This window comes from Daldinia decipiens (genome assembly GCF_022478715.1).
Source record: "Daldinia decipiens strain CBS 113046 unplaced genomic scaffold F4813scaffold_1, whole genome shotgun sequence".
Lineage (NCBI taxonomy): Eukaryota > Fungi > Ascomycota > Sordariomycetes > Xylariales > Hypoxylaceae > Daldinia > Daldinia decipiens.
Window position 1 is genome coordinate 1445951 of NW_026054544.1, and position 26046 is coordinate 1471996.

A 26046-nucleotide genomic window follows, 5' to 3' on the forward strand; every position below is an offset into this window, starting at 1 on the left:
TGGTTCAGCCACCGAAGCAAATCCCCTGATCCTATGTACAGCAAACCTCCCGCAAAGACCTGACCTCGGAGCCTTATCTTATTTCAAAAAGTACGGATGGCAGCAACCGTGACAACGCCTCCCCGTTCATCATGCCATCGACGTAGCACTCGCCGATAAGCTGGTAGAAGATTTTAGGGTCGCTCTTCAGGGGCTTCTGCACCGCGTGTATGTTCGGACTTGGTGCCTTGCTCTGTCCCTTCGACTCTTCTTTGCTAGCGGCCGCGGAAACTGAGTTGCTACTGCTAGCGCATGTTGTGGAAGCACTTGGGTGAGGAGTTGTTCCAGCTGCTGGTCCTTTATTTAGAATACGACTGTTGCTTCTGGCTGGGTCTGAAGAGGCAGCCTTACGAGCAACTGCCAGCTCGCTCCCATTTGAGACCGAGCCGTTCTGTTTTGCCAGCTTAATCCCAGCTGTTTGGGATATTCCCTTGCTGCGATGCATCTTTTACCGTTTTTCACCGTATCCAGGACGAAACCCTCCACGAACATGCTATGGTAGTGTATTTTCCCCTTCTCCCTGTGGTCATTTTGTATTTGTATTCAGCCGCCAACGAGTGCCTCGCTCCTCATCATCTGAGTCGTCGTCGTCGTCGTCGGAGCCAGTTGAGGATTCTGGAATCGGGGCCCACGATCGGCAAATGATATCAAGAGCATACGTCTTATTAGACCTCTCAATAGCCCATTTGACAAATTGGATGTAAACATCCGATAATGGTAAACTGTAGTCCACGTAATATGGGCTAAGAAACGGTCCTTTTCGATAGTTGCTCGATAAGTTTCTTCTTTATATTTTCGCCCCAATTCCACTTTTGAATCGCCTCCTTTTCTAGACGTGTCGTTACAGGGACCGTATCCCTCGCGATGGCAAGGAGGGCGTATATAGTATCACGAGGCTCTGTCGAATCAAACGTCGTCAGCTTTGCTACGAGATAATCGAGGTTGAATTGTGCTTGTCGTTCATTCCCCGAGAGCCTCCGAAAGAGGTTATTCGTCTCTTCTACCGGTTTCGTGGCACTTAACTCAGACACGTCACCGAAGAAGTCCGGCATATGTCCAAGGTCCCTGTCATGCCTCATGACTTCAGATACTTTACGCGTGCCTTTTTCGACTTCGTTGAAAAGAGAGATGGCATCTGCCAAATCCTTCCACTCTTCGAACGTGCGATCATCCCTAATCAAGCGATCGAAGTCCTTCAGGTTTAGGACTCGGTCTTGAATAAACTTGATGGCTAGTTCGCTGTTTTCATCCTCGTTGCCCAGCCACACGAAGACACATTCTGCCTGTCCATAGATGCTGGCCATCATCGGGACCTGATAGTTTTTTTTTTCATCTATGTTTCCCTGATCCATGCAGATGTAGTCAATCCAAACTCCAAGTCTTCGATGAGATCGGAGTATTCGTATGGAAGACTCTAGATTTTCTGGGACTGGAAATGTATATGACTTATTCGACTGTTTATTTAACTGAGTTATACGTTGTCTAAAAAGGAGGTCAAGGGATTAACAAAAGAACTGATAACTGACCTGGATGATTCGAATTTCTGCATCGTTGAGCTTACCAGACTCGCCCCAGCACCAAGACAAGGTGTTATAGTGCTCACCGGTCCGAAGCTTCATCAACCTAGCCTCGATTGTTTTGCTATCGTTGTTGATTATTTCTAGAACTCGAAGCTCTCTAGATGGGTCATCTAGTGGGCAGAGCTTTGCGTATGAGTATCTTTCGCGACCCATTGTCAAGGACATTGAGATTGTTACGGGGGGGTGAGTTAATCTGAAGAGAAGGTGAAATTTTTTTTATCTTGGCAGGATCAAAAGACATGGTGTTTAATTAGCATATGTGAGTTCGGCCGCCGTGATGGTTACCTCGTTAGGTACTCGGCCAATCACCAATAACATAACACAGAGGCTAGAGGCTACTCAGTTAAGTTTGATAAGATGAATATTTCTCTATCTACCGGATGGTGGCTGATCTACAGTTATGCTACATGCAAGCCATATGCCTAGGTTAGGACCAGCATTCGACAAGGTTCCCAGAATCTGATCAGCTTATACCTGGATAGGCTTTTGATTTGTCCTCGAGATCCCAATGAGCGGGAAAACAGTCCACCAGTAAAAACTTGGCAAGTGAGATCCAAGCTCTGGTCAAGTTTTGATATGAATACATAGCTACCTAGTACCTACAACTCTAAATATTAAAGATGCCAACCTGAAATATGGGCCTCGTATAGAAAATACTTAAGGATATACAGATTGGGATACAGTGTGAGAACTGGGTGGGAAGAGGTTGAGATAGAAACAGTATATGAGAATAGAGACCTCCAGGCTTTATACCTGCTTCTATCGAAGCTACAATAATGGTGTACGTATTTTCCTAAGGGGCGTGTTTATCTCTATGCTGGTACCGAGACTTTTCGTCACGTGACCCAATATCTCGTCACCAATTATCCCTCGGAAATGTCAAACTACACAGTACTAATACCGTGGAATAAAAAGAAAAGCAACCATAGAAGAGGAATTGTACTTGAAATAAAATTTCGGGTATAATCTGATGACTAACCTTCGGCATAGCCACTTATAAAAGCAAAGGTTCAAATAACTAGGTTAACTAACTTAGGTTACGTAGGTAGCTAATAAATCATGAAGACCACGACGTTTAGATACCCATGTAGAGTTGCTATGTGGTATTATCTTCTCCGTGCAACAATGTTTTGTCAGGGTATCATTGCAGCTCAGACGGGGAATCGGAGCGGGTTCGCTTCATATATAGGTGTCTATAGGACCGTTCTATCTCCGTCCCTATAGCGAAGTTCACCAACCTCCAATAATACGATTCTCCCTGGGTAGTACAACTATCTCCGATGATATTGGCGGGTCCGAAAGACTGGCGAAAAGCAAGATGGACCTCAAGGAGAAAGCTCTAGTGCGGAAGCTGGATTGCTATATCATGGTAGGTAACTTTTTGCGTGGTCTTGTAAGCAGCATGGAGAGGCTCACAGTTAGACAGCCGACTATATGCGTCATGTACTTCCTGAACTACGTTGACCGCAACGCCATCGCGCAAGCCCGTCTGAACCACTTTGAACATGATCTCGGTATGTCGGGTAACGAGTTCAACACGGCAGTCAGCATGTAAGTCCACTTGCATTGCATTCTAGTTAACAAGAAAACTGCTAGCTGATATCTACGCCGCAGTCTCTTCGTCGGATACGTGCTCATGCAGGTCCCGAGTAACATGCTGATTACGCGGATCAAGCCCGGGCTCTACATGTCCGGGTGGATGTTCCTCTGGGCGGTAGTATCCGCCTCTACGGCTGCCGTGAAGAGTTATGGCGGGCTCGTGGCCTGCAGGTTCTTTCTCGGGATTGCGGAGGCTCCAGTAAGGGGTCTTATTAAATATCGTCTCTGGCGCAATGTGGTTAACACGGCTAGTTCTACCCCGGTGCTACGTACATCTTGGCGATCTACTATACGCATGGTGGTTAGTTACTCTCAGGTAATCACCACTATGTATACCAAATCTCATGTTAACCGTTTCTTCCTTAGAGATTGCCATGCGGGTCGGCCTCATGTACTGTGGCCAGCTTCTCGCCACCGGGTTTACCGGCTTGATCTCGGCCGGTGTCTTCGCGGGGATGGACGGGTTGCGAGACCTTACCGGCTGGCAATGGCTTTTTGTCATCGAAGGCTCCTTCACTGCTCTAGTTGCGGTTCTAGGGTTCTGGCTTCTCCCAAATACGCCGGACGACACCTCTTGGCTGAACGACGAGGAGCGCAAGTTGATACGGGCACGCATAGAGCGCGACAAGATCAGCGATGCTCTGAGCAAATCTAGTACCTGGGAGGGCCTTAAGGAGGCTTTTAAGGATAAGAGAACCTGGCTCTTCTGTTTTATGCAGATGTTCCATCTGTCGGCCTGTTCTTTCAATGCATTCTTCCCGACGTAAGTCTCTTGCCCCCTTTTATTACCGACCTTAGAGCCACTTTGAGATTCTACTTGTTACAATAATACTCACACTACCCCGAATAACAGTGTCGCAAAAACGCTCGGTTACAACAACACCGTAACTCTCTTATTAACGTGCCCGCCTTTCATCCTCGCGGGAGCTGGCAGCGTCTTGGTTGGTTGGAGCTCTGGGAGACTAAACGAGCGAGCATGGCACATAACAGTAACATTATCTATTGCGATCACCGGGTTCGTCATAGCCGCCAGCACACTCAATACGGCTGCACGTTACGTTGCTTGCTTCATCTTCCCCGTCGGCGCGTTTTCCGCTAACTCGGTTGTCGTCGGCTGGGCATCGTCGACTTTGAGCCAGACAGAAGAGAAAAGAGCTGTAAGTGTTAATGGTTTCAATACTACCTACCTACCTATGCTCATGATTACTAGCAAGGGAATAAACTAAATAATGTTATAGGTTGTTCTTGCGATAACCAATGTCTTCGGTCATATCGGCTATATCTACGGCGCATACCTGTGGCCCGATACCGACGAACCGCGGTACGGCATCGGGTTCGGCGCCTCGGCGGGCTTCGCTCTCCTGTCAATATGCTGCGCTTGGGTTGTCCGGACGTTACTCATACAAGAAAACAGGAAAATATTGGCGTTGAATTCAGAGCATGTTAACCTGTATAGCTACTGATCGGATGGACATGAGAGTACCCAGTAGTAAATAATATGATATAGAATTCAATCTTTAATTGAAAATGTCGCAACTCATGAATAATAAATAACAAGGCCATCCTAATTAAACAACAAGTCTCTAGGTTAAACTATTCAGCTGTTTACTTAGGCCTGCTTGAATTATCTTGTGTCAAAAATGAATAGGTAGATAACAAGTATGAGAAGAGGAAAAAAGGGTTAGGGCTGATACATCTCACCTTATGCACACCTAGGTAACCCCCGTCTCGGTATGACGCAACTCCGGAAGAAGCCGATAAGCCCTCCGATATCGACACTGAGCAGCTATCGATAACTTCCGAGTAGCTCTCAACCTAACCTAGGTAGCCACTTACAACCCGCCAAAATTCTCCCCAAGACGAGAAGAACGCAACCACGAAGGCGTTTCGAGCTCAATTGACGTAACGAAGCTGGCTACGATACCCAGGCATAACCCTTACGCCAGCAAACCAACCCAGAGTCGAAGATGGCAACCCGGCGCATAATCTCACCGCGCTCGCCGCTCGGCCTATCCTTCCGAGCTATAATATCGCGGCCGTACTCCTCGAGCAGCGCCGCGCACCATACGGTCCCGTTGGCGTTCGATCACCACGAGCCGCCGAAGGGCGGCCACGATCATAAAGATTCGCCGATAATATTCATGCATGGCTTGTTTGGGTCCAAGAAGAATAACAGGAGCGTGAGCAGGTGAGTTGGTTCGGCCTTTCTCCCGGGAGCATGCGCGGAATTCTATTTCTAGGTATAGATCGTAGAGATAGGTAGATAGATACCTATATAGCTAATTTTATTTTAAATACTAGAGTCCTCGCTCGCGATCTCAAGCGCCATGTCTACACGGTAGTAAGTCCACCACCAACCTCTGCCAGTAGCCTCTCTATGTATCTCCATCTGACCCTCGGCCCTCACTACACACAGGACCTGCGCAACCACGGCGAAACCCCCCACGCGCCGCGCCACGACTACCTCGCCATGGCCGACGACGTAGCGGGCTTCATCGCCGACCACGGCCTACGGGATCCAACGCTAATCGGGCATTCCATGTGAGCAGCCCGTTCATCCCACCCCACCCCGCCTCTTCCTCCCCTGTCCCCCTGTCCCCCAAAGAGATAAAATCCTCACAAAACCCAGGGGCGCCAAAACCGCCATGACGCTAAGTCTCAAAGAGCCCTCCCTAATCCGAGACATCGTCTCGGTCGACAACGCGCCGGTCGACGCCATCCTCGGCACCTCCTTCGCGCACTACATCCGGGGGATGCGCCGCATCGAAGAAGCCGGCGTAACGCGACAGGCCGAGGCCGATAAGATCCTGCAGGAATACGAGCCGGACGTGGCGATCCGGCAGTTTCTGCTGGGGAACCTGTCCCGCCCGCCGGCGGAAGACGGCACGGTGTCCCCGACGCACAAGTTCCGCGTGCCGCTTGATGTGATAGCCCGTTCGTTGGGACACCTTGGGGATTTCCCGTATAAGGACCCCGGGGAGAGGCGCTTCGAGAAGCCGGCGCTGTTTGTGCGCGGGTCGCGTAGTACATACGTGCCTGATGAAGTTGTCCCGCTTATTGGGCAGTTTTTCCCGCGGTTTACGCTCGTTGATATCGACGCCGGTCACTGGGTTATTTCCGAGAAGCCGGAGGAGTTTCTTCGAGGTGAGTCGAGAACCTTTCGTATTTTGTCTTCCGAGCTATATGCTAATAAGAATTCTACTTGCAGCGGTCATAGAATTTCTCACGCCGAAGGAGTGAAGGAGTGAGCGAATGAATGGGAATGAGAACGAGAATGAGCTTTGCATATATTATATCTGCTTGTATAAACGTGTATCATTGCATCGAGGGGATATCATATAGACAGAGACACAGAGAGAAAGAGAACTATGTACATAACCACCGCATCCCAGGCGTTTATCGGCGTGCGCGAAGATAGACAAATTTCAGGTTTCATTACCTAGCAGGGGCAAGCCGAAGAGTAATTTGACCCGAGACCACCGAGGTTCAGACCTGTGTTACTAGACGCGGGCGCCGCGGTGGCGAACAGTTCGGGTCGCTGGACGATGCGGTCTACGACCTCGACGAACGGCTGCCGGACGTTTTCCCGCGTCTTAGAGCTGACCTCGCAAAACCCGGCGCCCTGCGATTCCGCAAACGCCTTACCCTCCTCGAAGGAGACGACACGGCCGCCTGTCGCATCTTTGTCTAGTTTACTTCCGACCTAATAATATAATTAGTCGTAATGCCACATACATATGCCATAAAATTTGCACGTGGGGGTGGTGATACCAAGTAAAGCACGGCATCGGGAGATGCGCTAGATCTCGCCTCGTCGATCCACTTCTCCATGCTGAGGAAGCTCTTCCTGCTCGTGATGTCGTAGACTATGATGACACCGTGGGCGCCGCGGTAGTAACTAGTCGACAAGGTGCGGAATCTTTCTTGGCCGGCCTTTGGGTATTGTTAGATATGCTGCATAATGGGGTGGTTACAGTTAAAGTGAAGAAAGACGGGGTCCGTGTTAAGAACTTACAGTATCGAATATGTTCAATCTATATGCCTTGCCTCGGACGGCGAGCTTCTTCATCTAATGCACATAGATTAAGGGTTAGCCAAAGCCCGTGGTCATGCGAATAAACCCAGCTCGGCATCTCTGGCTTTACCTTGAAATCGATACCAATAGTCGCCGTCGTCGATTCCGGATCAAACTGGTCATCGCAATCTATAAAAGTCTTAGAATCGCAAAACCAACACCATCGACTCAAATGGTTCCATAGAGCTGCCTGAAGCGACATAACTGGGTTGGGGGGGTAACTCGTACATCTTAGCAGCACTGCTCATTCCGCAACGGCAATTCATCTCGTTAGCCTCATGTTCTAGAAACTGTCATGTTGGTATCCGCCGCGGGCAATTACAGGCGGATCCGGGGATTCGGGTATGGATGTAGGCAGGGAGGTATTTGGATTAGGTAATTCCAGGTTAGTTGTATGCATAGGTATGTAGGTACATACGTGCAGACTTGCCGGCGCCGGAAGGCCCGATGATCAGGACCTTGAGCACCGGTAGCGAATCCTCCGACATGTTTCTAGGTATCTTCGAGCGGTCGGCCGATCTTTTGTCTTTGGAGCGAGGTTAAGAAGCTAGGCGGAATATGATATGCGCAAGTAGCAAGAGACGAGCAAAAGGAATTCCGGTAGTCTCGGATGAGATGAAGCTTCGTAGGTATGAGATTCGTATTGTAAATTATAGGTTTGGGATGATAATGATAATGATGATGATAAAGTTCCAAGGTTACATACCGACCGCTCCTTGGCTAAGATACCTAGGTACCTACATGTACTTACATATGTACATTCACACGTGTAAGTTCCAATGCGCTGGTGGTACCGGCGTACCGCACTACACTGGGCTCCGGCTTGATTTGGTCATGCGGGCGATAAGGTACATGCTGTTTTAAGTGGCAGCTTACCTATGCTTTGCGGCTGGATTAAGCCTAACAAACCCAAATACCTCAATCCCAATATCCTCCCCTCCTCTTCTTCATCCGCTTTGTCCGTACCTTGTCTGGTTTACCAGATATTCCCCGTTTACCCACCAAAGGTAGCAGCGCACTAACTAGTATGTTCTATCTGCCAAACATATCCCACTCCCACTCCCACTCCCACTCCCACTCCCAATCCCGCTCCCGCTCCCGCTAATCATAAATGACATGTTAGTATTATTGCAATTCATGGCCTAGATACCGAGTCGTCGCGAACATGGACTTACCAAAATGGGGGCCGGTCTGTAAACTGGCTGGAGGATAGCGATATGCTACCCGCTGCCGTCCCAGACGCCAGGATTTACACATACGATTGGAACGCAAAAGTCTTCGACAATGCTCCCGTCCAAACATTATTGGGTCATGCCGATAACCTCCTTTCTCTTGTAGCAGCAGAGCATGGCACCTCAGGTCGACCCATACTCTTCATCGCGTCTTGTTTTGGAGGTCTTGTTCTAGCCGAGGTAAGCTATGTTGAGAATATGTAAAAACAGACCTGGTCATCGTAGGCCATTTGTCGGGCAGCCCAGGAAGGTAATGAATACCGTCAAATGCTCCGGTCTACAATCGGCATCGTCTTCTTAGCGACTCCATTTTCCGGGACAAATGCAGCCGATTCTACATCGTGGCTCGTGATTGTTAAGGGGATCATGGGCAAGAACCTGTCAGATCAATTAATCAAGGATCTGGAAAAGCGTCATGAATTTATTTCCGATCGGATCGTAGCGTTTACCAAGAAACATGATCTGACGTCTGTAGCTCGTTACCCAGTGGCAAGCCTGGATCTGGGAAAACTACATTGGTGAAATATCTCATAGATAACCCTCTCACGAAGGAAGCACTAATCATTTGGTCTAAGGGAGCTAATGATCCTATGATATTGTCTCACTTCTTCTGGAAAGCCGGATCTGAAAAATTACAGAGGAATATCAAGGGATGCATATGTTCCATCCTTCACCAAGCCGTTCGACCTGAGACAATTCCTTTAAGCTCAATACTGACCACCTACAAATTTGTGTCAACCAAGCAATCGGTCACTGATTGGTTACTTGAAGAGCTTAAGGATGTATGCTTCGCAGTCTTACTTAACTATCCATCTTTAATTTGCATATTCCTCGATGGTCTTGATGAAATATGCCTCGAAGATCGCTCTTCTCTCATGGAACTCATAGAAACCCTCATGGCATTTCCAAATATCAACGGGATTCGGACTGGATATTGTTTGTTTGCTTGTTGGCAAGGCGGAAGGCGTCTTTCTCTGGCTTCGTTTAGCATCCGATAGCTTGGTTCGTGGACTAAAGAATAACGATTCAGAGAAGATACTATACCAAAGACTTAAAGAATTGCCCAATGACCTGTACAGGCTCTATACTGACATGTGGATCCGAATGAACGAAGATATAAAACTATACCGGGAATCTACTGCCAGGTATTTCAATTTGGCCATCGCTCTCCAAAGAAAGGATAAATACTATACGCCTCGGCTACTTCGCCTAATGGCTGTAATGAATGATCGAGTCCAATATATCTTTGTCAACGAGAGAAATACCATGGATGCAACTTCTTTGAAACAAGAGTGCGATAAAACTATCTACGAAGTTCAACACCGATGTATTGGCCTTTTAGAGATAGTTTCTACTAGACACGAGATAGAGGTTATAATGCAGGATCCTACCTATAAGCCCTTGGACCCTCACTGGCAAATGGAGGTGCAATTCCTCCACCGGACAGCCTATGATTTCCTCACGGATACTGAAGAAGGTCGTCAAATCCTCGCGCACGATTCGTCCTCTCAGCATATGTCTATCGTTTCGAATAATAAAGGGCGATTTAGTCATGAGGAAACCTAAATGCTAAGGGGATTTGTTTTCGACACCTATATCGCTATGCAAAAATGGAGTTTTATAGCCCCGCTGCCCTGTACATAGGCTGGCTCTTTCGAGGAGAACATAGCACTGGTAGCCAATATCCAGGGCAGTGTAGGTTTGAGAGGTTATCAATTCTCGGGCGATATGGCAACCGGGCGGCTTCTCGATTTCCTAATACAGTTCCTGTACGGCGATGAGTCCTCAGACTTGGCTCATAAAGCGAACCAGGAGTTATGTGGTGGTTTTGAGTTCAGATACCATTCAGGTGGGTATGGAAGGGTGGATGGCACGATAGAGGAGGTGCTAGCAGAAATGAATTTGTGCTTTCGCTTTGTTGACGAAGAAACCGGAGCTCCTATATCGAAGGATGTTTATGAACGTGCCAAACAAAAAAGGGAAGAGAGAGAGAAAGAGAAAAAGAAACAAATAATCTGAATAGCTTGTTTGAACAGTATCACAATACCGAAGACTACTTTCCTTCTAACGACCGAGATTCAGCAAATGTACAGCCTGATTAATAATCATATGTATTTTCTTTGAAGTAAACCTGGGGAACAGCCCCTTATATAAGGGGTAACTTTTCCTCAACATCTCATCTTCGTATTGAAAATCACCACTTACAACAACCTGACCAAATTGATACCTCTAAAAAGGCTTATAAGAGTTTTCTTAAAATAAATTCAACAATGAGATAATTTCGTTGAACTAAGTGCTTTTATATACGTTATTGGTAGTACACTGGTACCGTCTATGTAAACGTGATCTAGAAGCTCCGTTACAATATCTTCAAAAGCGACTTTTGGTTTGACGTCGGCATTGCCATATTGCCTAGTGGATCTATTACAGACGTAGATTTCCTTGTATATAAATATGATGAGCGGCTTGGTAGGCCTATGAGACATACCACGTATACAGAATATGATATTTTCAATCCATGAATAAGGGGGCTATACAATAGAACCGTGACCCGTCGAAAAAAACACCAGAAACTGTTATGGACCTACAATCCTATGACGCAAGGAGATCGTTGCATAAAAATTCTCGTGATAGTATTGGTATCGCACTTATGCACCGTTAACTAATGGCCTCCTAGGCCATTGGGACACTGGATGGGTAGACTGTCTCTACCAGAACATAGGAAGCCAAATGCTCGTATTCACATAAAATAGCATCACGTATGGAACCATCCAGTTGTCAGCTAACCTTTCTCATTTTATCTGTCCTGAGGGGCCTGCTGTAACCGCGGCTGTCCTGCCGCGCCGAATGCAATCAGAAGTGAGACCTATTGCCATTGCACAAAAACCCACGCCGTTCCATGACCATTCAGAGTTTATCAAGATTAGACCTCCTCAAGGACCCGCTCCTTAAACTCCCGCTCAACCTTCTGACCCTCTTCGTTCGTCGTGGACTCTCCGTGCAGGTTCATCAGGGCACCAAGGTCGAACTTGGGCGACTTGAGGAGCTTGACCTTGCGGATGTGGACCTAGATAGCAGACTATTAGTATATACTGTCGCACGTTCCAAACTACAAGCATTAGGGCTTGCGTGGGGCTAAGCACGTACGTTCTGGAGGGGGTAGATTCCTTGCGTGGCCTTTTCAATCTCACGGCCGATGACCTCGGGGATTAACTTGGAGGTCAGTTGTTGCAGAGTGCAGGTGGCAGCCTCTCGCTGGATGATCTCGACCATCTTCTTTCGGATGGCACGGATCTGAGATGAAGCGGCGTAGGTGGTCTTCTTGATCTGGTTGGGCCGTCGCTTGGTGAAGGCAATGGCGAAGAGACGGAGGAGGTAGTCATCGGTAGTCTTGACCGTGACGTTGGCCTCGATCAGACTTTGCCACTTTCGTACGAGGGATCGTAGCTTGTCGGAGGTGAAGTCAAGACCGTGGAAATTGGTCAGGCAGTTCTTGCCCTGAACTTCATCGACGCGTAGCTTGACCTTTCGGAATGCGTGGTCCTCATCCTTCTGAAGATCGGCTAGGGAAACCTCGAAGATTCGGCCCTTGAGGGCATCGTTCGCGTTCTTAAGACCGGTGGTTCGGTTTACGAGGGTCTTACCAACACTACACATCACGGTTAGATATTAACCAGCCTGGGCGCATTGGAATGGAAATTTCGTACTCTCGGATGTTGAAGGGAGCAGGGGCCTAGAGGGAAATTGCAGTCAGTTTAAAAGAGTCCGTATAAAATCCATCATTGGATAGCGATCGCCTACCTTGATGGAGTACCAATCCTTTCGTGCGAAAGGGTCCTGGGCCTTCTTCTTCAGGCCCTTCTTGCCCTTGGACAATCTCTTGTTCCTATAGCGAGCGAATGATTAGCACTGGATTTCCTCGTCTCGGGGGGGGGGCGGGGAGTTGCAGGGCGCCGGAATGCAGAGGCGCAGGATCGCGGAGGTTGAAATGGTTAATGGAAATGTGATGTACTCACTTTCCAACCGCCATGTTTGCGAGAAGTCAATGTGGCTCGCAATTCAGGACGATGTTGAAGATGTGTTGGAAGAGACTTTTTGGTGTTGCGTGGTGGATGGATCTGGCAGTGAATTCTAGTGCAGCCAAAATTTCTTGTTTGTGCGCGAAAATTGAGGGAGTGTGGCATGGTCACGTGGATTTTATCTATGATAAGCAAATGCTTTCCAGGTCCATCTCTACTAGCGAAAAGGTACGTACCGTTATTAGGGTCTGTTCCCTCAAGCCATGCACCTCTAACTTCATATATATTTTTGACGCGCATATTAGTGGGAGGCTATGCATTTACCATGGCGTATTGAAGAATTAGGTATTCTCTACAAGCATCAATTTATGAGACCTTTAGGTTTTATTACCTACATAGGTAGTACAACACGGTTAATACATACATGTACTTAGAATGTGCTCTACCTCTTAAATAATAAATTCAAACTAATACTCTATACTATTTTCAAACATTTCATTATCTTGAGTGCGCCGTAGCTAAGCATCTATTAGCTACCTACACAGCATCGCCAACCACCCCCGCCACATTCGCAGCATCGTTGAGCGAATTCTAAACCGTTGTTCAAATTTTAAAAGTGTTGTTTATTCTTATAGTTATTTTAGATATTAAGATATAACAAGGCGAGCTAGAACCCAGCCCAAGGGGCAAATCTAACTTTTATCTCTCTTGTACTATCCCATCCTGTCCTGTCCTGTCGCTGTTTCGAACGGGGGTATCCCATTTTACTCCTCACAACCCAGTAGATCTCGCAATCCATTAAGTTTCTTTCTGTCTCTCTCTCTCTTTCTGCGTGTTCTGCACCAATTCCAATGTTTTCGCCGAGCGCCTGTCCCAAAACCACCATCGACCACCACCACCACCAACTACCTCCGTCAGGCTTGATGATACATATATCCTGGTAACCCTTGCTGCCTTGCGAGGAAAACCAAACATTAAAAAAAACAAGCAAGCAAAAAAATAACAATGCTCCGGCGCCTGGTGACCCGTTGTCATGCTTTATTGCCCGCTCCCGTTAATCGCGTTGTGGAAGAAAAAGAAGAAAAAGAAAAGTAGGTAAGACGAGTTCGTATTGTATTGTGTTGTATTGGGTGAGATGGAGAAAACTCGGGGAACCCCCGCGGGTCCCGCCGCCCCCTCCCCAACACGAGAAGCGCTTCGGGGGCGCGGCCACGAATTAGGAATTAGGGAATTAGGCGGTCCTGTCCACCTTCTCCTCGTCTGGGTGTTCGCCGACTTCCCAGGCGTCGAAGCTGGGGAAGCTGAAGTAGCATACCGAGTCTACATAGTCGTCAGGTCAGCACGGAAGGAAGCTAGGAAAGGATCGTCCTGATCGGCTAGACCAGGGTCGGTGTGTACGCACGTGGATCACGGGGAGAGTCTGATAGACGAGCTTCGCGCATCTCGGACGAGTCTAGGGCGAAGCTCCGTGTTGATGATGGCGACGAGTTAGCATTGGATATTGCGACGCGGCTGAGTAGGTCTGTTGCTCTCCGGCTGGTGTTCGGGCTCGTCAACAGTCCCTTACAAGCGTTGGAGGTGGTGATAGAAGGTTCTGTGGCACAGGCTCTAAGTAAGCGGGGCCGTCGTCTTTCCGCATTCTTCGGCCTTGGTGACGATTCCCGTCGAGGGACGATGTCAGGCGAGTATCTGGTAGTAGTAGCCATCCCGGAACCGAGGTCAAGGGTCAAGATAGCAAGATAGCAAGATAGCAAGATAGCAAGTAAACAGATTATGTGATTATGTGATTATGAGATGGGGTTGTTGGATTGTTGGATACGGAGCTTGATTGAGCTTGGTTGAGCTTGGTTATAGTCTCTTAAAGCTTGTGATGTGAGTGGCAAATTTGGTAAAAACGATGCAGGCTTGAGGAGCAAAGCTCCCCATCTATGAATGGATATTTCAAACGTTTAAGACATCGCGCAGTAAGGCAAAAAGGGCCGCTAATACCAATAGCTCTACCGGCTGTTGTGGAACGACATCCCCAGATGGTCGGTTGCGGGCAATGCCACATGTCACTCACGAATGGGGACATTTCGTATGTGGTGGTAGCTGTATGGTCTCCGTTGGCTTGGGTGGTTTGGGCGTAGACGGCCTGCAGCCGTGTTGGGCCGTCGTGCACCAGTAGGAGAGGTGGAGTGGGGAGACTTGTTAGCAACTGAACCACTCATGAAGCTGATACGGTTTAGTATCTCTTAATATCTGCAACCCATCCTTGCATTTTCCATAATACTAGTATCCATTTTTGCCTTTTTGCCCTCTTTAATACCGTTTCAATACTGCCAGGCTGCCAGACTGCCAGATTGCCAGACTAATACCTACCACCTACCACCTACCACTTACCAAGAAATCTAGGCAGCCCAAGTAGTTTTACCCCGTTTTTACTAGACACGACAAGTTTCAAGTGGCTACTGCTAGAACTGCCAGAAGGGCTAGAGCCAGCAACCTGTCAGCTTCACTATCATGATACGTAGAAAAGGAGGTCAGCGCGAGCGTAACGCGAATTCCGTGATATTCCCCTGTACCTTTATTCTCCCCCCCCTCTTCCTTGTGTCCTTGTATAATCCATGCAGATAATCAACCCAATCAATCAGTCCACTTACACCTCCGCAGACCACTCTCCCACTCTCCCACTCTTCCTGCCTATGCATCTCATCATGCCTTCTACATAGTAAGGCTGATGTAGACGAACCCTCAATTGAAGCTGCAAGATATACTTTTATACCGCACAGCATATAATCTGGGAAAGCTGACGTACTACGACGTAGCTCTACTGAATTCTTGCCGCTTGGACATGCTACAATTGGATCGCTGTCACACACTGTAAGATATTACAGATGCCACCGCAGTCACTGCAGTCACAAGGACGAAAGAGAGTACAAAACAACACACCTCTCTTGGAGTTCATACATTAGTTTCACGCGTGGCAATGGTAGAAGCGGGGGTTCTAGGTCATATCAGGTTTTCATTTAGTAACTACCTATAGCTACGCAGTTTCCACTAACTCCTACACCGGTCGTAAAAGCAAGCCAGCTCAGTTGGAGTATTCAGTGGTCGACGCTGTCATTGTTAATAATACGAAGTTGGAAGGGCCAGTTGTTCGAATGTTACTCACTCTTCCCACATCCGTCCCTGGACGGCTTTCAATTCTTCGGCAGTCATTCTGTTGCCGGTAGTGAAATATCCTGCGACCCGTTAGCTATCTTCCCGGATCAGGTAGGCCACCAGGGGTACAAGCTTACCGGCAGTAATCTTGGCATCTATCTCGACCCGTGAATCTGCGGGGATTAAGTCCTCGGGAAGTTCTACCCTCTCATGGATAGGAATACTATACTTAGTTAGATACGCCTTACCTTAGTTTACTGCATGGGGAATTGACCTACCCCTGACCAACGATAGCATCGTACTTCATACTACATTGTGACGCCCTAGCGTTAGATCTGATCCCTCTATCATTTATAGTCGGGTAACTCACTTGCTCATGCTCAGCATTCTATCGATCTTCTTTATGCCGAGCCAGTGAAGTATATCAGGCATTAGAGCCTGGAAACGCATGTCTTTAACTCCGGCGACATTTTCGGTTCTTTTGAAATAGTCCGAGGCACGATCTTCGCCCCGTTTTCTAGCGTTGTATACAACTATTGGATGTGGTTAAACTTGAGCTCAGTGTTAAAGAAACATCCAGACTCACGGTACTACTAGATGTCAGTATTTGACCAGCTACAACTCGGGGGTATAATACCTTAGTTACTTCACCCAAAGCCCGTCCTTCTTTTCTGAAGTAGATGACAACGCCACTGCCGCCATTCTGTGCTTCCTTGACGGCCTCTTCGATGCCGAAGATAAGATAGGGTCTGCAAGTGCAGATATCGGAGCCAAACACATCACTACCGTTGCACTGCATTCTCTGTAAGCCAGTAACCTCCTAGCCAATAGTCACAGTGCATGAATTACCTCATCGTGAATACGTAAGGCTAGTCTGCTCTTTTCGTCAGACATCTTCGCCGGGTCCCCGAAGCAATATACAGTCAGCCCGCCTATAAAAAGTTAGTATCGTCATTTGATGTTCCCCTGAGGTAGGACCCGAGATACCGATTGGAGGTAAGAAGACCTTAATGTCGCCTCGTGTGATAAGCTATACATATAGTAATTAGACATACGCTGGTTATCATTAGGGTGGTGGACGCTTACTTCTGGATAGCTACCCCCAGTGTGTTCGAAGAGTGAGCGCCTTAGAACACCCTCATCTGCTAGGTTTAGCCATAGGCTCGGCTACGGAGGTTGATCCTCAATACGCACCTATACCAAATCTCTCAGCTACTCCGGGGAGGTACCAAACCTACTATAGTAAGTACGACGCTTTTCGGTAGACTTGGGAGTTCAATATTCTTACTGGCTCAACTGCAAACTTGGTCACTGCCAGCTCCCCCTGTGCATTCAGGCAAACTTTCCCATCGGGAATACTAATAGTAGATTAGTGACATTAGTTTGTAACCAGACAATACCAGAGGACAACGTACAGTCTACCTCTTCGAACGCTTTCCTCTAGCTCCGGAAGCTAATTCAAATTAACAAGATTCACGGAACTACAGGGCTAAAATTGTTTACCTTCATATGAGCTTTGGTTATGGCGATTGTGGGGCGAATATCAACTGTGATCACTCATTAGCTTGCCCAACGTATATATCATTCGCTCTTAGTTAGGGCCGTTAGTTACCGTCCTCCTTTTCTATAACGTCGGCGAAAAGCCACGGGGCCAAGTGACCCCAAGGATCCATAGCGACGATCTTTTTCTTATCGCTCCATTGAGGAAACGGGCCAATATTGGCGGCCGGTTCGGTGTTGGTGAAATCTGGCCTACATTGAGAACGATAAATTAGGCGTCAACAACTTGGTTAATGGCGCTGGCGTAACCGTACCTATGGTTGGCGTTGAGCTGCTTGCTAGCAAGTGCAAGAGCAAAGTAGATGGAATAGGAACCACCGTGTGCTATGTTATCAAGTTATGTGAGGCTCCAAACAACTTAATGGTAGATCATGGCTTACCTCCGATAGCTAGAACGTCGTTAGTAGCTAAAAAAGCATACAATAAGTGATAAACTTACCGTTGCGCTTTCGAATTGTGGATGATGACCGGGAGACGACCACCGGGCCTCGGCTGGCTGCATCCGGAGCCCCCCATTGAAGAGGGAGTGGGTTAATACCAATCTGTTTGGGATATGTACTAGCTAATGGTTAATACATAGAGCCATTAGGAATCTCACGAGACATGAAACTTACGTAAGTATAATTCGGGATGTGAATCCGGCTTTTTGTGCCTGAGTTGCTTCTCTTGTTGTAGGCGATGTGTTACCGGATTCAGCCTCACCAGCAGCCAAGGTCGACCGGATCGGTGATGTCGGGGCCACAGCAAGGGGAGTTGCTACCCTATTGATACTGAGGCTCGGCACTTGGCCGGACGGAGCAAGAGTATCAAGTCGAAGGGAGACGGATTCGACTTCGGATGCCAATTTGGTCTGGTTCTCCTGGATACTCTTCAGGGCCTCAAGGACGTCGGCCATGCCCACAGAACTGTTTATACCCGAGTCCGCCATTGTCACAACTTGACAAGAAGTAATCTTAAAGTCTAAAGAATGAGCGATAGAGTTATAGGTGAATGAAGCAAATAGATAAGTAGGACAGGTCAAAACAATGCCTTGTTGATAACCTTACGTTTTGGTTTAGTATTGTTATGAACGAGTTGGTTGTCTAGTAACTATGTGAGGGTAATGGAGATAGTAAAGTTGTTGGAAGTTGAAGAATACACGAAGTTAAGTTATGTAGGAAGATACACGGAGCGGTATGAGAGGGTCAAGACGGGACCGCGCCTAACATTCTACGAAAGTATACAGTACTTGGACCGACAAGAAAACATAATTTTACTAGACTTAACTTTGGCCGGATGAGCTGGAATGAGACCAAGCAGCCAAGTACATAGGTATACATACATGTAGGTGTACCTACGGAGCTCATGTCCCTCCTACCTGATAAGGTGCCCAAGGAAAAGGTAGGCACCTGACTGTTTAGTTAATAGTAATAACCCACTAAACTAGTCGTAATCCCCACTAGTTCGTACCTGCGTCTTCTGTAAACATCTAGTCTCCTTCATGTTCATTGGCATTGGAAATGTGTCTTATCTAAGAAAAGTCGGGCAAATGTGCAACTTATGATTATATCGAGTTGTATAAATGCGGTAAAGAAACCCCGCCTTATTAGGTATCTGCTAGTGCCCTAGGTTAGCTTCTTCGTTAGCTTCGTTGATAAGCGATAAGAGAGCTTTATCCAAGAAGTAACTTTTTAATACTCTTGTGCTAGGCGAAGCTTTCGAGCGCCACGTAAAGCCTTAAAATACAAAGTATTTCGTCCTTTCAAGACAGTTTTTACTGTTCTGAAGGCGAAACGCTTTACGCAAAAGTAAGAGCACTGTAACTTGTGAATTATACTTATGTTTAAAGTTGTTGACAATCGGAACTTTATAGCTTTATAGTATTAAAACGCGCACTGTTTTCTTTACGCGACAAGCCAACGTACGTCATTCCCTATAAAACCCATAGCACCTTTCCTCAGTTTCAGCCTTCTCCATACAAACTCGTAACCGATCCACCTTCTGACTAAATCAACCACAGACCGTACTCCAAACGGTATCGCGACACTTGAAGCCTTGTCGCATTTCGATTCGCCATGGTAAGCGACCTCCTACGTCAAATTGCGATATTGAGTAGTCGCTAATATAGATGGCTATTATAGGGGAAGCGCAAGAAGAGTTCGAGAAAACCTCAGGGCAAGAAGAAGAACGATCCCCTACCTACTATATTCACATGTCTATTCTGTAACCACGAGCGATCCGTCACCGTCGAAATGAATAAGAAATCTGGCGTCGGTGAACTGGAATGCAAAGTATGCGGCCAGAGATTTCAATGCGGAATCAACTGTAAGCAGAATCGCATCAGCTATTACAGATAGTTGCTAATGGTGGACTAGATCTTTCTGCGCCTGTCGACGTCTATAGCGAATGGATTGATGCAGCAGGTATGTGGATTTTTAACTGATGTATTATCTATAATGTTGCTTACGCGGTTCTAGATGCTGTCGCAAAAGACGACACTACTGGAGGCGCCTCTGGCTCAGCCCCGGGTTACCGGCTAGGCTCAAAACAATCGGCAGCTGGTCGCTACGATGATGACGAAGATGACCGCGGGTACGAGGGAGAGGGTGTTGTGGGAGACGATGACGAATACTAAGCAGTTATAATACTCTCGATGAATTAAGCCTTGCTTTGCCGGATCAATGCGATAAAATCAACTCGGTAGTGATAACGCCCATATCATATGACATGCAATTATTACCGTCAAGGCCCCGTGTTATTTAATATCTGCAGTCCATCTGACTATACCGTTTGTCATAGAAGTTGTCGCCCGTGCTCTTTACAGAACGGGGAGTCATCGGGGCTCCAAATAATGATGTATACTACTAATAGACGTTGGATTCTACTTACTCTTATCTTCTGAAGTCCGTAGTCACGATTAATCCGCGTTACATGGTGTAGAACCGATCCCCGAAGTCGCCCAAGCCTGGAATGATGTAACTAAGAGAATGTCAGTGAAGGCTTCCATAGCAAAGCTTTGTCGACATACTTCTTCTCGTCAAGGCCCTACAAGGTATCTGAATTAGTATTTGCAATAGGATGAATTTTGGGGAGTAGATAATATTTCTTACCTGATCGATGAATGCTGTAACGACCCGCAGCTTGGGGAACTTGGTTGCGAAATTTTGTACCCCTTCTGGGCTGGCGATCAAGTTCAGGAAAAGAATCCTCTCTTCTGGAACGCCCCGTGATTTTAGGACTTCGACGGCCATGATAGCAGATCCGCCTAAAGTATTAGACCTAGGTTAGTCCTCTCGAAAGTGAGCAAATATGATATAGGTAGCTAGCAGTCTGACCTGTTGCAAACATCGGATCAAGTAATAGAACCCATCTATCAGCAATATCCTCAGGCAATTTATCGTAAAATAACTTTGGCTTTGCTGTCTCTTCATCTCGCTGGATTAAGATTTTGCCAATCCTAACCGATCTGCAGCAGTCTCGAAGACCTTGTTCCATAGCTTCGCCAGCCCTCATAATAGAGACACCGCAGATTTTCCCCTGAAACATGAGTCCGTCGTAGGTACGACCAACCGGGGTAGTTACAGTGTGTTCAATGACGGGTAGATGGTTGAGCCCTTCCTCGACAAGCAGACGAATAATTCGGTTCGAGTAGAAAATGAAGTCAGCTCGTTCCGTCTTTCTGTCACGGATCTTCCTATCCCGGAATTAGTTCCTGGATAATTCGAGCACTAAATATATCGTAAAACGCTCGAGTCGACTAACAAGGAAACTACTCACGTGAGCAATGCGATGAGCTGTGGCGTTTGGGGCAATGTGATAACGTTGTCATGTTCAACCGCCGTTGAGACAGTGGCGATAGGCTTTTGACTAGGCGAGCGGTAGTCGGGACCTACGTACTGCACGGGGCCGACTTGAGGACGATTTCCAGATTCGGTAGCCATTCTATATCTTCTAGACGAGTCGTTTAAATAGTATAAAGCCCCGCAACACTTGTACGATGTCTAGAAGATATAATATCCTAGAAACACTTAGAGATGTGACCTTACTCGAAGAATAAACCGACGTCACACACAGCCTAAGCGGTCAACGGTGCTGTCAGTAGTTCCCTAGTTATCTACAATAGGCGTATGCAGATGTTCTGCGTTGAGGGGGAGGGAAAGAAGAGTGAAATACACCAAGACTTTATAAGTCAAGTGATTAAACCGAAACTAAAGGGACAACCCTGGCATTTTTTTTTTTAGCAAATAGTATAACGTGAGAGAAAGATTAGGAAGGCCAAATTCCAATATAATAAATTCAAGATGCTCTAAATAGATAGGTATCTCATAAAGCAATAGCTTTAAGCATAAGTCGAGGTTCCTGGAGCTGACTTGTAGAAAAACGAATGATAAGCCCTAATAGGAAGTCTAGAGTGGGCTTGGCAACAAGTGATGACCGGACACAGGTACCTATGTACATACATACCTACACAGTGGATCCCGCCTGCAGTTCTTCACCACATCTTTTATCTGGTTTATCTGGCTTATCTGCTTATTGTAGCGCCTTCCTTGTTTCAGGCTTCAGCTCAGCAGCTTACAAAACTGGTTGGCTACAAAACTGGTTGGCTACAAAACTGGTTGGCTACTACTAACTAGCCGACCTAACCAGTCAACAAAGAGCTGTTGCTTTACTTTATGTATTTAAGTTATGTTGTGGTTCGATGAAGCTAATAGATGGATGCTTCCGTCTTTAACTAACAAGGCAAGACCGACACAGCAAATACTTACTTACCTATTCATACTTATTCACCTGTACCTGCCAAGGAGGTATTAGGTTCAATGCATTGGAGGATATCTTAGGTTCTAGGGCGTGAATCCCGGTGAATTCACGGTATCGCCCTTCTTGCGACCTCCGCACCTCTTTGGTTGCACTTTCTTGTCCTATCACCTATCATCCACTTAGCCTAACAACATCAAATCAGCTTCGCAATCCTTCCTATTTATCGTCCCACCCTCAACTCAATAATTCGTCACTTACCACTCCTTACGGTAGTCCCCTGCAAGGCTACCATAAGCGCGTCTCACAGCTATTAACATAAATTCTACTACTATTCCCATCTCGAACCTCCGGCTTTCAATAATCTGCTGTCGCTATAAATGATCAATCATCTTATGCTATTGATATTTCAACCTGCTTCGAAGGTGTTTAACCAGGTACCACCATGCCTATGAAGCAGGATTTCAATGCTCCCCGAAAGAAAGGGCTCACCACCTATGGAAAAGCCGCTCGTAGAAGACAATCAAAGGCACTCATTACTCCCAGCGACTTCCCACCTATACCGGAGGATGATTCCGTCTTGAAGCACAAGGCCACTGTAACGCGCCGCCGACCTACGCTACTCAGTTCCCCGCTACGAGATTCCTCTTCGCCAACATCTCGAGGTATTGATGGGTCGGCTGACATAAAGACGAAACCAGATAGCTCGCAAGACAACACACAAGGCATTGATCGGAAACGTAAGATATCCCAAGTGTACGCGTCTAAGGGGCGAGCACAGGAATCTTACCAGGCTGGCCAGCGCGATGTCTCCCCTGATCACGTACGACGTCGGTCGAACCCGTATACTTCTACTTCTACTGCTACCCGCCAAACGGCTCCCTCTACTTCGCGACAACGCGCCCGGCCAGTTCCATTAGAATCTATGGATACCGATGCGGCCGAACCAAGACTATCAAGCCCGCCGCCTACGCCAACATTGCTAAATGGTTCGAGGCAGCCTAAGTCTGCAGGTGTTAGAGGTTCAGCAGGATCGACTTCGGATGTAACTATGATGAGGAAGGAAAAGCGGGATGTTATGCAGCAGCGCATACCCCTCCGCTTTGCCCGCGAAAGTATCGCAAAACCTAAGGGGTCGAGTCTCCTTTCAGATAGAGCAGACAATGAAGTCCGGTCGAATCCCCAACCAGTTCCAGATAGTGGCAAGAAGCGCAGAAAGCGAATAATCGACACACTAGTTGAACAGAGGAAGGATGACGAAGCCGAGACTGTCGAGGAGGCTTTAGAAAGCCAAGAGAGTTCAAGCCGGTCAACCTTAAGTCACCAAATTAGTGACGTCTCAATGGCAGACTCTCAATCCTTGCCTCAAACCCCAAGCCGTAAACCCGCGACAACGCAAGCAACTAGCACTAGGACTTTTACCCGCTCCAGTAGTGCGCTTAAGTTCACATACGGCCAAGGTAGAAAAGTACTAGAGGAGGAGGTTGATTTACTGGAGAGCCTTGCCCTACCCGAGATGTCGGCTCCTTTGAAGGGGAGACGCTTAGAGCTCGGAACCCCAAAGAAAGCAGTCAATACTAAGGGGGTCTTTGACGACGACGACGACGCGCTTAATGGTTCGCCTAATTCAAAGCTGCGGGATATCCACGAATTAAGACAGGCCGGGGCAAACTCTCGTGTGGCGGATACGATGCAAGACTTAGCCGACCAGATTGGTTCTCCAAGTGACAAACCTTCATCCTCTCGAAGAGCCGCATTGCTCCAGATAGCGGAGAAAATCAAAGATAAGACATTTATGCGGCAATGCCGTGATCACGGTGTTGAGGCAGCATTACTCAAAGATGTGGACAAAGAGACTGATACCATCTCTGGATACCTGATTTTATCAATCCTCGTGACGATACTTGCAAAATGGCCTTCTTCGCATACACAACAGCTCGTCCGGCTTGGTAAACCTGCGAACATGTTTGCCCTTCTCCTCGGCGTTACTAGGGACATCAAGGTAATAGCACGAGATAGGAAGAGCAACTTATCCAAGAGGAGCCAGACCTCTCTCATTGCCGTTCAGACTTCGCTATGTGAGCTATCCATCTGGGGCGAGGCTAGTCCACCACGCATCTCACCAAGAAGTCTTGCCCTTAAATGTCTACACCTACTTATTACGCAGAATGTTAATGCAGCTAAGGACCCTGCGGTCTTCTCTCCAGCTGTAGCAGAGGCTTTATTCGCAGTACTCTCGGAAGCGGTTGAAAGCACAGAGTATTGGGACTATCCCGCAACAGCGGAAGCGATTGACCTTGCAAACACTTTATCAATTCTCGACTTCTATGCCGTCAGCCTTGAGGAACCGCAGCGTTCAAACGCTGACTGGACTACTCGATATCTACCCATTGTAGCCGACGTCTTCAGCGCTTCCTCGCGAAATGTAATACCAGATATTACAGCCCAAGAGAGTGAAAGCAAGCTGCTCGAGGGTGCTATCCTGAAGCTCACTATCAACTTGACGAATAATAGCCTAGAAGCACCGGAAGTATTTGTATCAAAAGGACTGATTCCTGCGTTGGCGAACTCGATATCCAGTAACTTCGCCCGCATTTGGGCGTCTTTGTCCCAGGATACTTGGGTCGATGGGATCTTAGACAGCCTAGTCCTACGGCTAGGAATTCTGATCAATTTCTCGGAGCACAGTTCCCTCGTCAGACAAGTCATTGATGATTGCCACCATGATAATCAACGGCCAGTTGACGAATTGATACGACTATTCCTAGAGAACTATCGAAGGACAGCAGAGGTGAGTACTGAGTAGCCCTATTTTATTATTCTGCGCTAACAAGGAGACAGGCCGATTCGATGGAGACTAGCCATTTGAATGTTGCCTTTGGATACTTGTCCGTATTGCTAGGCTATCTAGCTCTACACCCGCCAGTGCGACAGAAAATACGGTCGAACCACTCGACCAAGAGTATCACGCCTCTACTTGATTCTTTACGCGAATTTATTACCCACTACAAGAAGGTGGAGCAAAACATAGGCGAAGATGACGATGGCTCACGAGACCACAGCAGTTACATGGTACGACTTCAGGACCTAGTACGCCAATTGGAAGACCAATCACAATATGATTAATTCGGAGCTGGGAGATATTGTTGAAGCAGGTTGGATGCATTGGATGGTTTCCTCCAAAGGCATGCCATATACGCACTATTTACCGTTGTAGGAAAAGTTGATTTTCAGTATGGGATACAAGGGGGGGAGAGTTGAAAAGCGTATTATCACGAGGAAAGGTTTAAACCATTTTGGTCCTTAGGCGTCTTAAAGAGAGGGGATGTAGACGTCTGCCATGATTTTATTGCCATGATTTTATTGCCATGATTTTATTGGCATTACCCCAACGGAAGGTTTTCCGGACGAAGTCAAAAATACACGATCGAATACCCTTGAGGCAACCCACAAGGCATGACGATAACGGATGAACATGGCGGATAATGCGGAATAGTGCAGGCAGCAGGATACCCAGGGCATAGGTATCTAGAATCGAGTTAGACAGAGGAAGGTCTCGACTCTAGGATCTAGTGTTAACGGAGCTTTGCAATTCATATCTATTACAGCTATTATAAGCCTTGAGCCGCAGGAATGCTACCTTAGCACCCTAGCACCTTACCCCAGTACCATTTTCAGGCACGTTTGTATTTTACCGGAGTCTGGGCCAAGCCCCGCGTTCATCCGGAGAGTCAATGATGGCTTTATTACAGGGGCTCCCCTTATTGATTTGTTTTTAGGCGCCTCCATAAGGTATGTCAAAGCAAGTTATTAATAGGAACTCGATACATTATAGGTGCCATAGCTAGCCGTGCTGTGCATGCTTCCTAGGTTAACCTTGGTTAGCCGCTACCTATGCCGCTATGGCTTCCAAGTTCTACTACATGTATGTATTGTACCTAACATAGGTAGGTAGGCTACGTAGCATGTACCTACAGTATACTTATAAGTATTTGATACGGCTGTACGGCGGCATGTGTACCTACACTGTAGTTAACTGGTACTTTAAATGCTATACCTATATC

The 26046-nt window shown here is 47.2% G+C and overlaps 12 protein-coding genes across 12 annotated transcripts; 5 read left to right on the forward strand and 7 right to left on the reverse strand.

The window, feature by feature from the left end:
• Nucleotides 1-73: 73 nt before the first annotated feature.
• Nucleotides 74-484, reverse strand: F4813DRAFT_395007 (uncharacterized protein; the record flags this gene model as incomplete). Its single annotated transcript, XM_049247648.1, has 1 exon — nt 74-484. The coding sequence occupies one exon, from the start codon at nt 482-484 to the stop codon at nt 74-76; it is 411 nt and encodes a 136-aa protein (XP_049104937.1).
• Nucleotides 485-565: 81 nt separating this feature from the next.
• F4813DRAFT_384548 (heterokaryon incompatibility protein-domain-containing protein) lies at nt 566-1772 on the reverse strand (the record flags this gene model as incomplete). The annotated part of the gene is made up of 3 exons (XM_049246101.1): nt 566-782; nt 850-1493; nt 1566-1772. 3 exons carry the CDS (start codon nt 1770-1772, stop codon nt 566-568), a joined length of 1068 nt encoding a protein of 355 aa, XP_049104938.1.
• A 544-nt stretch (nt 1773-2316) lies between these two features.
• Nucleotides 2317-4910, forward strand: F4813DRAFT_342527 (MFS general substrate transporter). The gene is made up of 7 exons (XM_049241427.1): nt 2317-2988; nt 3046-3170; nt 3234-3417; nt 3471-3519; nt 3585-3981; nt 4072-4375; nt 4457-4910. The coding sequence occupies exons 1-7, from the start codon at nt 2938-2940 to the stop codon at nt 4679-4681; spliced, it is 1335 nt and encodes a 444-aa protein (XP_049104939.1). The 5' UTR covers nt 2317-2937; the 3' UTR covers nt 4682-4910.
• An 81-nt stretch (nt 4911-4991) lies between these two features.
• On the forward strand, nt 4992-6668 carry F4813DRAFT_15958 (alpha/beta-hydrolase). The gene is made up of 5 exons (XM_049239065.1): nt 4992-5406; nt 5520-5559; nt 5635-5759; nt 5848-6362; nt 6427-6668. Exons 1-5 carry the CDS (start codon nt 5186-5188, stop codon nt 6456-6458), a joined length of 933 nt encoding a protein of 310 aa, XP_049104940.1. The 5' UTR covers nt 4992-5185; the 3' UTR covers nt 6459-6668.
• On the reverse strand, nt 6562-8003 carry F4813DRAFT_15867 (ras-domain-containing protein). The gene is made up of 6 exons (XM_049239054.1): nt 7712-8003; nt 7522-7533; nt 7364-7422; nt 7234-7287; nt 6990-7151; nt 6562-6921 (listed from the first exon to the last, which is right to left on the reverse strand). Exons 1-6 carry the CDS (start codon nt 7779-7781, stop codon nt 6658-6660), a joined length of 621 nt encoding a protein of 206 aa, XP_049104941.1. The 5' UTR covers nt 7782-8003; the 3' UTR covers nt 6562-6657.
• Nucleotides 8004-8510: 507 nt separating this feature from the next.
• F4813DRAFT_384552 (uncharacterized protein) lies at nt 8511-10091 on the forward strand (the record flags this gene model as incomplete). The annotated part of the gene is made up of 4 exons (XM_049246102.1): nt 8511-8705; nt 8751-8905; nt 9001-9307; nt 9414-10091. 4 exons carry the CDS (start codon nt 8511-8513, stop codon nt 10089-10091), a joined length of 1335 nt encoding a protein of 444 aa, XP_049104942.1.
• Nucleotides 10092-10846: 755 nt separating this feature from the next.
• F4813DRAFT_342555 (40S ribosomal protein S3aE) lies at nt 10847-12740 on the reverse strand. Its single transcript, XM_049241428.1, has 5 exons — nt 12542-12740; nt 12327-12411; nt 12233-12258; nt 11673-12174; nt 10847-11592 (listed from the first exon to the last, which is right to left on the reverse strand). The coding sequence occupies exons 1-5, from the start codon at nt 12553-12555 to the stop codon at nt 11449-11451; spliced, it is 771 nt and encodes a 256-aa protein (XP_049104943.1). The 5' UTR covers nt 12556-12740; the 3' UTR covers nt 10847-11448.
• Nucleotides 12741-13048: 308 nt separating this feature from the next.
• Nucleotides 13049-14792, reverse strand: F4813DRAFT_342560 (uncharacterized protein). Its single transcript, XM_049241429.1, has 2 exons — nt 13947-14792; nt 13049-13864 (listed from the first exon to the last, which is right to left on the reverse strand). Exons 1-2 carry the CDS (start codon nt 14248-14250, stop codon nt 13776-13778), a joined length of 393 nt encoding a protein of 130 aa, XP_049104944.1. The 5' UTR covers nt 14251-14792; the 3' UTR covers nt 13049-13775.
• An 838-nt stretch (nt 14793-15630) lies between these two features.
• Nucleotides 15631-18176, reverse strand: F4813DRAFT_384555 (GTP cyclohydrolase N terminal-domain-containing protein; the record flags this gene model as incomplete). Its single annotated transcript, XM_049246103.1, has 18 exons — nt 15631-15643; nt 15699-15768; nt 15826-15911; nt 15967-15996; nt 16059-16221; nt 16280-16481; nt 16538-16620; nt 16676-16718; nt 16775-16830; nt 16883-16922; nt 16977-17046; nt 17104-17141; nt 17192-17235; nt 17301-17440; nt 17503-17572; nt 17629-17637; nt 17688-17806; nt 17863-18176. The coding sequence occupies 18 exons, from the start codon at nt 18174-18176 to the stop codon at nt 15631-15633; spliced, it is 1590 nt and encodes a 529-aa protein (XP_049104945.1).
• Nucleotides 18177-18592: 416 nt separating this feature from the next.
• On the forward strand, nt 18593-19862 carry F4813DRAFT_384556 (Elf1-domain-containing protein; the record flags this gene model as incomplete). The annotated part of the gene is made up of 4 exons (XM_049246104.1): nt 18593-18628; nt 19369-19552; nt 19603-19650; nt 19705-19862. 4 exons carry the CDS (start codon nt 18593-18595, stop codon nt 19860-19862), a joined length of 426 nt encoding a protein of 141 aa, XP_049104946.1.
• Nucleotides 19863-20008: 146 nt separating this feature from the next.
• F4813DRAFT_16225 (uracil phosphoribosyltransferase) lies at nt 20009-21389 on the reverse strand. The gene is made up of 5 exons (XM_049239101.1): nt 21005-21389; nt 20563-20921; nt 20338-20492; nt 20256-20272; nt 20009-20206 (listed from the first exon to the last, which is right to left on the reverse strand). Exons 1-5 carry the CDS (start codon nt 21166-21168, stop codon nt 20155-20157), a joined length of 747 nt encoding a protein of 248 aa, XP_049104947.1. The 5' UTR covers nt 21169-21389; the 3' UTR covers nt 20009-20154.
• A 780-nt stretch (nt 21390-22169) lies between these two features.
• Nucleotides 22170-25225, forward strand: F4813DRAFT_16251 (wings apart-like protein regulation of heterochromatin-domain-containing protein). Its single transcript, XM_049239105.1, has 2 exons — nt 22170-24773; nt 24824-25225. The coding sequence occupies exons 1-2, from the start codon at nt 22428-22430 to the stop codon at nt 25106-25108; spliced, it is 2631 nt and encodes an 876-aa protein (XP_049104948.1). The 5' UTR covers nt 22170-22427; the 3' UTR covers nt 25109-25225.
• The last annotated feature ends 821 nt before the right edge of the window (nt 25226-26046 follow it).